The 13,737-nt window shown below is 41.5% G+C and overlaps 1 protein-coding gene across 8 annotated transcripts in view; it reads left to right on the top strand.

Moving 5' to 3' along the window:
* PHYHIPL (phytanoyl-CoA 2-hydroxylase interacting protein like) overlaps positions 1 to 13,737 on the top strand; it is a 118,818-nt gene that overhangs the window by 28,119 nt on the left and 76,962 nt on the right. Inside the window, exon 1 of one of the 8 annotated variants that reach the window (XM_020802262.3) lies at positions 4,362 to 4,767. The exons of 5 other annotated variants lie outside the window; for them this stretch is intronic. In XM_020802262.3, the coding sequence (XP_020657921.1) occupies positions 4,662 to 4,767 (106 nt within the window). In that variant the 5' untranslated portion in view covers positions 4,362 to 4,661. Of the gene's footprint in view, positions 1 to 4,361; positions 4,768 to 4,982; positions 5,720 to 13,737 lie in introns of those variants that run through there. 2 more of the 8 variants (XM_072995128.2, XM_072995132.2) reach the window with 2 other exon arrangements.

Below are 13,737 nucleotides of genomic sequence, written 5' to 3'. Positions count from 1 at the left end.
AACAAAATAAATTTACGGAGATACCCCAAATGATAAGTGTGGAAAATCATGATGGACACATCAATATGGAAATAATATGCATGTAAGAAGGAATGCAAAAGGGACGTGGTGGCTCTGTGGGTTAAACTGCAGAAGCCTCTGGGCTGCAAGGTTGGAAGACCAGCAGTTGTAAGATCAAATCCACACAATGGAGTGAGCTCCCGTCACTTGTCCCAGCTCCTGCCAACCTAGCAGTTCAAAAGCATGCAAATGTGAGTAGATAGATAGTTACCACCATGGTGGGAAGGTAACAGTGTTCTGTGTCTAGTTGTGCTGGCCACGTGACCACGGAAACTGGTAACTAATTTTTTTTAACAAATTAAAAAAATATATCCTTCAGAGACCTGTTTGATACACAGGCAGGAGAAAGTGTTCTCCCATGGTGCTCCTAGATTATGGAATGCATTTTTCATCTCACCCTTCTTGCTTTTAGCAAGGGTGGAGGGATTTCTTTTCAGTCTTGGTTTTAAATGGTTTTTACGAGGGGGTGCTGCATTGAGCCTTTCCCAAAAAAAAAAATTGAACCATGAAGCTATAAATTGCAGGGTGTACTGGCCATTTTGTCTGTATTCAATGGTGCAAAAATCAACTACCTATTATTTTAACTGGTCCAAAGTGAACATGGCAGCACCTCCAGAAAAGTTCAAGGTGGAAGAGCATAGGACCATAGTCAAGTTCCTGTTTCTCCAAGGGAAAGGTGCAAAGCAGATCCATGATGAAATGTCACAAACTATGGGTGACAGTGGCCCTTCATATGCAACAGTTAAATGTTGGGTTGTCAATTTTAAAACTGCCAATTTTGGTGCTGAAAGTGAGGCCTGTTTCTGTCTCTGTGCCTGCAAATGTGAAAGCCATCCATGACATGATCATGGAGGACCGCTGAATGTCAGCCAAAAGTATTGCTATATATCTGAGAATATCACGTGAGAGAGTTGGTGCCATTATCCACAACGACTTGGAAATGAGAAAGCTGGCACCAAAGTGGATCCCCAAACCTTTGACAACCGAACAAAAGAGGAAATGTGTGGAGTCATCGGTGGCTGTTTTGGAACATTTTGCAAGAAATGAGTCAGATTTCCTGGGCAAGCTGGTAACTGGTGATGAGACATGGATCTACTGTTAAGATCCTAAGACAAAGGAACAGTATAAGGAATGGAGGCACAGTGGTTCCCCCAAGCCAAAGAAGTTCCGAATGCAAAAGTTGGTGCAGAAGCAAATGCAACAGGTTTTTGGGATAAGAAGGGAGTTCTGCTGGTGGACTACCTCCAACAGGTTGCAACCATCAATGCAAAATATTACTGTGCTTTATTGACGAAACCGAGGCAAAACATCAAGGAAAAACTTTGAGGAAAGCTCTCCAAAGGTGTCATCCTGTTATATGACAACGCCTCGTCACACACTGCAGGTGAAACAATGGCAAAACTGACTTCCTTAGGCTTTCAAGTGATGCCCCATCCACCCTATTCTCCCGACCTGGCTCCTTCTGACTATTATCTGTTCCCCAAACTCGAAAAACACCTAAATGGACAACGATTTGGGAGTGTTCTGGAGGCAACTAATGCTGCAAATGAGTGGTTACACCAGCAGTCGGAAGAATTTTATTTGCAGGGACTTAAGAAGCTGCAGGACAGATGTCGCAAGTGCATTGGCTTCCTGGGGGAATATGTAGAATAGTGTAGTAGTTACAGCTTCCTAGCTCAATTTTTTTCTGGGAAAGGCTCAATACCTATCAGCACCCCCTCATATAACAGGTTGTTTTAAGAATGATTGTTATTCAGATTATTTTTAGATGCTTGTCAACAATCTAGAGTCCTATTTTTAATTGAAAGGTGGGGTTAAAATGTAATGCATTAATAAATTACTGACCAGTCCAGCTAGAACCTTTTCCATTACACTTCCTGTTCTTACATCCATTGACGTAATCTGACATATCTCAGACATCTACTCTGTGTGAGCATCTTTTTATTCCCTACTCCTCCATGCATGCAGACATTATTGTGTTCCAGGGCTAGAAAACATGCAGCTCTTCACTTGGTGGAAATTCTGGAAAGCTATAACCAACCTGGCCAATTATGGTGTACTGTATAGGAATAATTGTTCACCAGCAGCATCTGCTACAGTTTTTCCATCTTCTTTGCTCCCTTGTATGACCTCCTGCAGAATTGACTGTGCTCCAGCATTTGGTGTCTCACATTGTGTGTGTTAAAGAGAGTGCATGTAGAAATGTCTTGAGAAAACTCTAACGTAAACATGTTGACAATCTAAATGCATCTCAAAGTCATGCTGTCCTATACCACCAAACCCAGTTTTCTGTGACCTACTGGCCAGTATGAAACATTTCCAGATAGTGCAAGAATAGCACATTTTAAATAAATGTTTGTTTCGTAGGTTTAAAAAATGGATGCATTATTATTTCATAAAATGAAGATAGATTTTTATTTTAAAAATTGCATTAATTCAACCAGAGGGACCGATTGGAGGAGGGCATGCCAGGGACTCTTATCCATTTGAGAGTGGGGTAAGACTGGATTCTCCCTCCCTCCCTCCCTCTTTCCCCCACTTACTCCCCCTTCCCCTCATGCATATCATAATCATTCAACTTTGCAGTGGACCAATGTCTGAGTTTTGCAGATGAACATCTGTTGCTACATTATTTACCTGTTTCTTGAATATTAATCAACAGTTAAAAGAAATGTGTTTTCTGTGCTTTTATGGTGACTAAATGATTATTATTGCAGCATTGGAAGAATAAATGATATTATTCAACAGAGCAAGGACATTACAACTCTTTCAGAATTCAAGCTTTGAGATATGGAGAGCAATTGTGTAGGAATACTTACTCGGACATTTGGTCATAATTCATTGATGTTTACACCTGGGGGGTTTGTTTGTTTGTTTTGCTTTTGTCAGGTTCTTGTGGTGGTGGTAGGAATGCTATAACTCAGTGGGCAGGATTGCCTGGATGTAAAACCAGGGGCCAGGGTTTCAAATCCCCACTCTGCCACCTAGGCAACAGGCAAGCTGAGATTGCCCAGAGCAGATGTGACTGATAGGGTTGCACGCTACTTGTGTAGGGCTGGGCTAACTGCATGGTCCTTGGTGAACCATGTCCAACTGACTACCTTATACCTACAAAATCTTGAAAATCCTTTTTTTAAAATCCCTATATATATTATACCATTTTGATATTTACATTCATAAACGCTTGTAAATCAATCAAAAACTCCAGAAGATAAGTATTATGAATAGCCACAGGAAGTTTTGATGTATGATAGCAATATTATAACATCACATTATTACAACAAGGTGCTGTTGCTGAACTAGTTAATTCATTTCAATAATTAAGACAGCAAGTAAGAGTTTAGTATTCCTTATATATTCTTCCCAAATGTTTACATTTAGCATTCGTTAACTCGTTCTTCCTATCCTTTTAGTGTACTGGGGAAAGAAATGATTATAGGACGTTATTTTAAGCGTGTTAGGAACCCCTTTTTGGTGAACTAATTTCATATAGTTTTTATGTTCTACCTCCCCTCGAACAAAGAAGTATGAAAATAGTTCGGCTTCTTGGATTTTTAAATGGCTGAGAGGGAGACTAAGTAGCCCCTTCTAGGCACATTCCTAATAAGGGCGTTATAATTATAGCTGCGAAAAAGGCGGGAAATGAAAGTGGTATGTGTATGTGTGTGCGGGCGGGCGCTCGCGCCCGCGCGAGAGAAAGCATGTGTATGAAAAAGAATGCTCGTGCGTGTGTGAGAAGAGCGAGTGAGCGAGAGCGTGTGTGTGAGAGAGAGCGCGAAAACGTGTGTGTGTGTGTGTGTGTGACTAAACGTGTGCGTGTGGGTTGGCTGGAGGACTACTTAGAACCTTATTTGTAGCTGCTGGGGCTGCAGCTTTTAATTCGCTGATAAGCCCATTACATAATGAGGGGCGTGGGGGGGAGGGAGCCACGAGCCGACGGCCACCGCGGCTTCTTCCAGTGGCAGAGGAAGCTGCCTGGAGGCAACTGCATGGGATGGCATTGCGTTACATGAAGGGGGCGGGGGAGGAAGACGGGAGGAAGGGGGAATAATGTTGGTGCAAGCGTGCTGGGCTTGACTCAGCAGCAGGAGCAGCGTGTGGCCCCTTTAAAGGGCGACTCCCCCCTACCTCCCCTGTCTGCTCGGGTGCCGAATGTGAGCGGCGGCGGCTGTCCCTCCGCCGCCCCTCCTCCCCCCTACTTTCCGCTCCATTGCAGTGACGGGCAGCCTGCTCTTTCTCTCCTTCCCTTCCTCCCTCCCTCAACCGGTGCCCGCCTTCCAATCCGCGCCCGCCCGCCTGCCAGTCAGTCCCGGGGAGGGCAGGGAGCGCGCGCCTGCCTCTTGCTGCACCCAGTAGTTCTGCAGCCCAGCCTGGAGAGGCAAGGAGAAAGGGACAGGGAGGCAGCGCAGACAGAGCAGAGCAGACAGATCGCGCCGCCGCCGCCGCTGCCGCCGCGATCGCAAAGAGTGCTTCCTCTCCCCACGACCCATCTTCCTTTCCCCCTCCCCGAGAGCACCGATTTTCAAAGCGGAGGAAGACAGAGCGAGCTAGAGGCAGGTCGACCTTTGAAAGGCTAGAAAGAAAAGGGGGGGAGAACAACAATGGAGGTGCCTCGCCTGGATCATCATATGAGCAGCCCCACCAGTCCCTGCGAGGATGTCATCAAGAACCTTAGCTTGGAGGCCATCCAGCTCTGCGATAGGGATGGTGAGTGGAAGGGTCCGGGGGGCTTGAGCGGCCCGTGGGGGCGGGAGAGGCGAGTCTGAGGGCTTGAGCTTCGCTGGAACCAAATTGCGTGCTGCTCTTGCCATTTTCCCCTCCCCACCTTACCCCTCCCCCAAGGATGTTGGTACCACATTAATCTCCCCTCCCGGTGTATGGCTCTTTGTTGCCACCCTGTCCTCGCCCTCCACCCACTCCCGATGGTGCGCCGGTTCAGGTGTGAACAGCTCCTTCCCATCCACCCTTCTCTTCTTCTGCCCTTTGAGAACAAAAGAACAAAACGGGAGGAGGAGGGTCACACCTTACGAAGGGGAAACCCTCCTTAATAAGAGATCTGTGCTGTCCAAAGCATTTTGCCTGTTGAAAGGGCTGGGAAGGGAGGAGGGGCAGCCGCCTTCAACCCCGTTCGCCTTCCAAGAAGAGGGCGAGTAGAAGCAGAATTAGCCTGAGCTCATCGAGTCCGGATCTGGCCCCTCGGAGCCGCCAGGGACGGTCGTTCCTTGCGAAGCCATGATCACGAACTAGTGGCGCGAAACCCTTTTGTGAATTATTGGACTGCCTGTCGGGGTGGGTAGGGCAAGAGGGAATAAAAAATGAAGCGTGCCTCCTCGGGGCTTCTTTTTAAAATTTCTCGGCTGATGCAAAAACTTGTTGTAGTTCACATGCTATATTTCTTGCTTAAGAACCATAATGAATAACCTGTCTCTCAAAATGAGCTAATGGTAAGTAAATACGAGACATCGGGTTGGTTTGGGTGGTAGCCAGCCTTGGTAAGAGGAAGGGAGCGGCGTTTAGATGTTTTCAGCACCACGGACAGCTCCAGCTCCTCTACCCAGCTTTGAGCCTCGCATTATCTCTCCGTCTGGGCGGAAATGTTTTGTTCAGTCCTGTATTTTACAGAACATTGAGCTGATTGGAAACGTTTTCTGTGAGACCGGTAAGCCCTTTGTTCTGTACCAAGGAGTTACAAGTGTTGATGCCAACGTAAAATGGGAGGGGATCTAACGAATCTGGAAAAAAGAAAGGGATGGTGGTGAAATTGTAGCTTTCTAATGCTGATTGTCCTAACTGGAAAGTTAAAACCGCTGCTGAACAAATTAAGTCTTGTTTTAGTGTGCCCAAGGATCGTCTGAGCTGCAGAGACCCAGAGCTTTGTTAGACTGAAGTGAGAATCTGGAAACAATCAATTTTCATACTGATGAACTGACCCTGAAGACTAGCAATTATGTTTGCTTGTTAAACCTCTGCAATTATGTCTCATTTTAACTGTGCTAAAACACTAGAAGAACTTGTGCTCAGAAAGTAAGACTTCAGGGAATTAACACTATTTAATTTCTAGTGAATATACCTATGTTGTATTTAGTGTTTTGTCCAATATTATTAACTCTATTTAATAATTTTAATTCATAGTTTAAATGTGGGATTAAATATGCCTTGTTTTATCCTGCTACAGTATTATAAAATTTCTTTGAACATTTGATAGTAGTAGTTAAATTACTACCTTGGTATATTCATATTATTTTGGAACACACAACTACAAGCATGCCATTCTGAAGTAGTTCTCAGTGTATCAGGATTGCAGGCCAAGTGTTGCATCAAAAATGATCAAATATCATTAAGTTTGTTTTAAAATGGGGACATTATGTACTTGCTATTCTAAAGGAGAATATTTATAAATTTTCAGTGTTAACATTATTTGGAAGTGAGAATTTAATCAACCTTTTCATTTTTTTTACTTGAGTGCCCACATTTACCATGAGTATTTCAAGGAAAAAATAAGGTTGTATGATTTCAAGTTATGGGCACAATAATACTGTATTAACAATTCTGCTGAGGGATGCTTTGTGTTGAAATAGGCTTCAATAAAGCAATACCTATTTTTTCCGTCAACAGCATATTATTGCTAATGTCAACAGCATATTTTTGCTAATGTCATGTATCATATTTTCCTCATTTTTAATTGTTGGGTGCTTACAAATCGGAACATCAGGACAGTGACATTTTATGAACATCTGTTTCTTGTCATGGCAGGTATTTGGGAATAGAATACACAAAATAAACATTATGCAGTTCTCTCTCTCAATCAGCTTGTCTCAAGTACAATATAGTGAAACTGTGAAGTTAATTATGGTAGCCTGCTAACTGATTCAGCATAGTCTAATTAATTGTTCTGTACCTTGAAGTACAATCTAATGAAGTGCAAAATTTCTTGAAGTAAATCTTCCATACACCTGCATTTTTTTAAAAAAAAGTTAGAGGTGAGGGGGCTGGGAGAGTGCCAACTTTTTCTTGCCATAGAGTTGAAGTGTCTAGAGAATATATGTAGGGATTTAGCAGGTCCTCAAAGATTTTCTTCTTCAAAGAGCACGACTAGTGCAGGACTGCTGCTTTCTGCATTAAGAATTTACCAGACACATGCAGAACTGAGTACAGGAGAGAGCTTGAAACATAATTTGTTTCCAACAGGTGGCACTTAAGGCCCAAGAATGCCTGCGTATAGGGAAAAGCACAAAGGAGGAAATACATCCAACTTCATAGTAAAGCAACATATAATTAGTTGCCTTCAATGTATAACCTGCTATAAACACGAGTCACTTCTTCTAAAGCATTGTGAGATGCAGTCAGTTGAGCACTGCTGTACTCCAATGTGCATTGCAGCAGTTCTTTGCTTCTGTGAAAATTATTGAAATGAATAGTAATTTCCCAGCAGCAGTTGTGAGAGATTTGAGTCCAATCAGTTTCTTTGGGTTCTGATTCTTATTCCTTTGAAAATACCTGCGCATTCAACTCCTCTACCGCTCCTCTTTCATGCTGACTAATAATGTCATTTTATGGTCATTCATCCAGCTAGAGTGGGCAGTCCTCATAAATCAACACAGTACAGTGTTGCAGTCCATATTTACTCCCCCCCCCTTCTGAGAGCCTTGCAATATGTATTGTGTGAAATTAATTAGCTTTCTTTAATGTGTGGGGTAGACCTGGCCAGGCAACAACTAATGACCCAGTGTAGGGTAGTGAATTGAGTGACAGACTAGGAGTCAGGAGATCTGGATTTGAATCCCTGCTCCACCATGGAAACTGTTGGGGTGGATGGGGTTGGCATTGTCAGAACCATTCTTTAGTATCTCACTTACCTTGGAAATCTTTTTAGGCTCATTATAAATCGATTCTCACTTTTTGGCACATAACACACATGCAACCAAGAATGATACCAATTGGCAAGGAAGTACGTATATGTGAAAAAGACTCAGGAACACGTAGTACTGTTATGTTCAGTGAAGAAAGTCAGTATTATTATTTTAAATCATGTGTACATTTTAATGCGTTGTTGTATTATTTTATTTATTAAAATATTTTAATGCACCTTTCTCATTAAAAAGGATCCAAGGCAGCTTACAACAATGAAAAGACATATTTAAGTTGGTAACAATGAGTATACAATACTAAAAGGATCAATGCAGTACCAAAACACATGCAACACCAAAACACATTCAATGCAGCAAGATGCAACAATTTCTATTAAAATTACACCTTTCTTCCTACAGCCAGATTTTATTATTGTTTTGTTTTGTAACAATTTATTAAAATTAGAGATTACTATCATGATATTAATTAAAAACTTGACATGAAATAGTCCAGCAGATAACAATATGTCAGTGGTGTAGTTCATATTGTATTTATTTTCCTTACTCTTCCAGCGTTGTCACCTTCTTGAATGCTATCATCTCATATTGATAGGTTTCAAACAAAAGAGAGTGGAAATATTTTGAAGTTTTATTCAAAGACTATACTCCTTTTTTTTCCTCAAGTAAAGTTCCTTCCAAAGTGGGTCAACAGGTACTATTCATGCAGTTAATTAAAATAATGATAATTAGCCACGACAAGCAAAACACCCATTTTGAAATGACTATAATAAAACCAAAAACACAATCCACAGAGGTTATGAAGTCTTACAAAACCTGCTTTTTAAAAAGTGAGAAATTATTTAGAGTTGTGCCTAAAGCCCTGCAGACATGCACTCCAACTGCCTCCCTGGTTGTGATGTCCAAGAGAGCAAGGGACAATGCCCAGAGAAAACAGTCCTGCTACGTCTCTCAGCTCAGCTACTTTAAGGGTTCTCAGAAAAGAGATTGCAGATTGCAAAGGGCTATAGGGAGTGGACTATACCTTCCCACACCTGTCCAAGGCATACTGTTTGAAGCTTGTTGACTCACAGTAGTTTTAAAGTCAATGTGCAGTTGACTGAGATGTAACCCATTTTCCTCTATTTGATTTAATCTCTCTCTCTCTCACACACACACACAAATGAAACAAAATACGTTTTATGCATAGTTGTGTCTGCCTCACAAAAGGTTATACTGCCTATCTAATCAGAGTAGACACTTCTGTAAAATGTATGGTAGGCACACAACTGCCTCCAACTTTGCAGTAAGTGTATGAAGAGTAGTGAGAGAGTAAAACAGTTCCAGATTTCACCCACTGTTACATTTCTTTTATCATTATTTATGGCAGTAATAGTTATAGCATATGTTTTCAACACTCTTAGTCGCCTTGTGAGATCCAATTTAAAATATTTTCAGTCTACTTTATAGCTTTTTCCTGAATTTCTCAGTAATGAGAGCCTTCCTTAGTAATTAAAGATCTCTTGTAGTTGTAAATTACATCAATATTTTTAGGGGTATGCAAACTATGATTACACAATTACCTTCCATGTATTTCAGTTTCATTCATTTATTTGCTGTCTTCATCAGCATTTTAATTCTTAGCTCATATCTGTGACACTTGTGTCTTCTCTTCCAACAGGAAGCTCAATGCTCAAAGTTAAACAATTTGAGAGGCGGAGGGTGCAATATAATAATTTTTTTGATGTAAGCTAAATAAAACGTGAATTGCAAATATTTTTCCTTTTGCATTAAAATATTTAATAGTATATTATAAACCACTTAAATCTGAAACATCAAGAGACAAAGATCCAGATTGCAACTCTGCACTGTCCTGAAGACACAAATGGATTCAATCTCTTAATCCCTCCTTTTCCAGTTATAAATATGTCTCGTATCATTTAGTTCAATTCACATCCTCAAATGTGAACACCACATTACTGTGGCTGCAGCATCATTGGTGTGAAATTAGGAATAAAGGAACTCTACAAGAGGTACTGGTTTGGAGTATATAATTATTTTTCCAATCTTCCTCCTTTATAAGTATAACACTGAATCCTTATCTCGATGGATTGAAATTAATAATATTTTATAGGGTGTGTCCTAAGGTATTTGCAAACTGCATGGGAATTCAGTGTATATTGGGTTCGCAGTAGAAAAATCCTCATGGGAAAAATTGTATTTTTGTCCTGTCATTTCTGTTGTTTTTTTGCTCAACAACATTTTTTTTATTTTTATTTTTAAAGAAAAGGCCTTTACTTGTTAGTGAAGCTGATGGTTTTCTCTCTGTGTCATCATGCTACTATTTATCCAGTTTAACGTGCAAAACATTAATTTTCTTCATATATTTTATATTGCAAGCTGCTATAGAGGCCATGACTGGCTGGGAAGTGGGGTCAAAGTCCATAACTGTGATGCTGTTATATCTAGGCTATCCAGTTGTATCCAGAAGCCTGCTTCCTTGCATGCTTGTTTGTAGTTCAAGGGCTGCCTCTGCACAATCCCTATTATTTCAACACAGTTTCTTTTTGATGAGGTGTGCAATATGATTTTGCACTTCCATGCTTTCCTTCATGAGTCAGTCCCTTTCCTAAAAAGGCTATTTTCTGTGCCTTCATTTTGGGAGGGGGATGGTCTGGATTATTTCCACAAATCATTCAGCTGTCTTTTTAAACATCCCATTTCTATTGTGTGTCCAGTTATTTGCATGGTGCAACAAAATGTTCACATATAGTGCCATTAATAAATGTATTATTATGGGTTTTTATTCTTCTGGATCATTAATCAAGCCTTTAATTGCTTTTAGAGCTATGACCAGTGTCTGTGGTACCTTGCTGAACACCTCACCTCACCTGAATGCCCGCCATTAGCAATGGTTTTTTGTTCATCTCTTGCAGATGATGTTTGGTTCCATGTGTCTGTGTTCCTCCTATCAAGCAGAGCTTTGTGGCAGAAAGGACAGTGGCCGTTCATGTTACAGAGATGGCTTTTACCAAAACTTCAGTTGCTCATTGTGATCTAATGTAGTGTTTCTGTGAGATCCCAGTACTTCTTTTAATTTTATCATCTATAGGCTTATGCCTAATTTAAGCTTGAAACACCTGTGACCTGTCATGTAGAATAACACTGACATTCATGTACAATCAAAGGAGGACTAATAAACATCCACATTTTGCTTTGGGACTCATAAAAAAAGTAGAGCTGTTGTCACGAGCCTAGCATGTCATACAGTATATAGGGTTAAAGGTAATTGTTAATGCTAGTTAGATAAGACTCCCCAAATTAATGTACTTTACTGATTGAATGAGTTGCGTTCATTTAGTGGGATTAACAGTTGGATTTAGCACATACTGGTCCACTTTATGATTGTAGACCTATGCAGATTGCATAATGTATACCTTTCCACAAACATCATTTGGCACTTATAAGATCTGTTTATGTCAGTAGAATAGCATGTAGCCCATTAATTCAACCAGCTCTATCACACGTTGGATTCCTAGGTAAAATAATAGAACTTTGGTCAAAGAAAGCTTTGGTTGCCTTGGTGGATGACTTACACCCCCGGGAACTGGACAGAGGGAGTGTGTCCCTGTTGGTTCTGCTAGACCTCTCAGCAGCTTTCGATACAATCGACCATGGTATCTTTCTGGGACATCTCTCTGGGATGGGACTTTGAGGCACTGTCTTACAGTGGCTCCAGTCCTTCCTGGAGGGGAGAACTCAGAAAGTGGTGCTGGGTGACTCCTGCTCAACCCCCTGACCATTGGCCTGTGGCGTTCCTCAGGGTTCTGGTTTGTCACCCATGCTTTTTAACATCTACATGAAACCGCTGGGAGAGGTTGTCCAGAGTTTTGGGGTTTGGTGTCACCAGTATGTGGATGACACCCAACTCTCCTTTCCACCTAATTCCAGGGAAGCTCTCTTGACTCTAAACCAGTGCTTGGCATCAGTAATGGGCTGCATGAGGGCAAACAAACTGAAACTTAATCCAGACAGAGGTGCTCCTGGTTAGTCGGAAGGCAGATGAGGGAATAGGGATACTCCCTGTGCTGGATCGGGTTACACTCCCCCTGAAAACTTAGGTCCACAGCTTGGGTGTATCCCTGGATTCATCCCTAAGCTTGGATGCCAGGTCTTGGGGGTGGGCAGGAGTGCATTTGCACAGCTAAAGCTGGTGTGCCAGCTGCACCCGTTCCTTGAGATGTTGGATTTGGCTACAGTGACACATGCCTTAGTTACATCCAGTTTTGACTACTGTAATGCACTTTATGTGGGGCTGCCTTTGAAGATGGTTCAGAAACTTCAGCTGGTGCAAAACTCTGTAGACAGACTACTGACTGGGGCCAGCTACAAGGAGCATATAATGCACCTGTTACAAGAACTGCGCTGGCTACCAGTCTGTTTCCGGGCCAAATTCAAAGTGCTGGTCATTACCTATAAAGCCCTATACAGCTTGGGTCCAGGCTACCTGAAGGACTGTATCTCCCTATATGTGCCTTCTTGGCGATTAGGATCAGCAGAGGAGCCCCTCCTCTCAGTCCCATTGCCAGCACAAGCACAGCTGATGGGGACACGGGAGAAAGGACCTTCTCTATGGCAGCTCCCAGGCTATGGAACGCTCTCTTTCGGGAGATTAAGATGGCCCCTTCCTTTTTATCCTTTTGAAAAAAAGCTAAAGAGCCCATCTCTTCAGGCAGGCTTTTAAAAATTATAACTCAATCCCTGAACCCCATTTCAGCAGAAATTTAAATCTTTTTTTTTATGTTTTCATATTTTAATCGTTTAATTGCATTTTAAAATCATATATTGTTTACTTTATCTTTTAATATTTAACTTACTGTGTTTTTAATTGTGTGGATTTTAATGTTGTGAGCTGCTTTGGGTCCCTTGTTGGGAGAAATGCAGCATATAAATAAAACTCATAATAATAACTTGAGGACACAGTGCAATAGAGACAGCTTGGGATGCTTAAAAGGAACACATGGACATGATAGTGACCAAATTCTGTGTGACAGGATGGGGATCTATGGAATTCACTGCTTCAGACATGTGACTTTAATAAAGGATTAATTAATAGATGGTGAATCTCTCTGAAGTGAATAGCCTTGAGAGCGAGGAATTAATCTACCACATTCAGAAGGTTCGTGTTTCTGATTACCAGAACCTGGGAACAAACTGGGATGGCTGACTTTAGCTCAACCGGCTTTTAACATCTGGCCAGCTGCTGTTGAAAACACAGAGTTTTATAAGGACGGACTACTGGCTTTACCTACCATGGCAGCTGTATTTGGTAATTAAAGATCTTGGATGTCCTCTATTTTATATATAAGATTGTCATCTGATAAATATAATTTCTACATTGGATCAGCCGGAGGCTTAAATGAATCGAAGACTTGAAATCTTTCAGAATATGGGTTCTTGAACATTTTTTGAAAATTTCAACACAATTAAGGGTTGGAACATCATTGTTGTTGCTTTTTAAACATATACTGTAGCTAGTGCTATTAAGGAGAACTTCAACCCTCATTGTATCAAACCAGCAGAATCGCCTGATAGTTATGTGTCTTTATTTGCATGGCACTTTCCCTTGCCTTGATGATATTGGACTCCTTTATTTATTTCAGCATGATTTCCGGCTGTTGTGTCTTTGGCCCTTTTGATGCCTTGAATCTTTTGGCGTTGGTGTGAGCAGTATATTGCTTCACAGGCAGGACTGGCTCTGCAAACTAGGAAAAAGATGGTGAGGGGTGGCAGCTGTTGCCCCAGGTGTTCTTTCCCCATTTAGTTGTTTCCA

This window comes from Pogona vitticeps, chromosome 3 (assembly GCF_051106095.1).
Source record: "Pogona vitticeps strain Pit_001003342236 chromosome 3, PviZW2.1, whole genome shotgun sequence".
Taxonomy (NCBI): domain Eukaryota; kingdom Metazoa; phylum Chordata; class Lepidosauria; order Squamata; family Agamidae; genus Pogona; species Pogona vitticeps.
The sequence above is the reverse complement of the archived record's forward strand: the minus strand, read 5'-3'. Positions and strand labels throughout refer to the sequence as shown.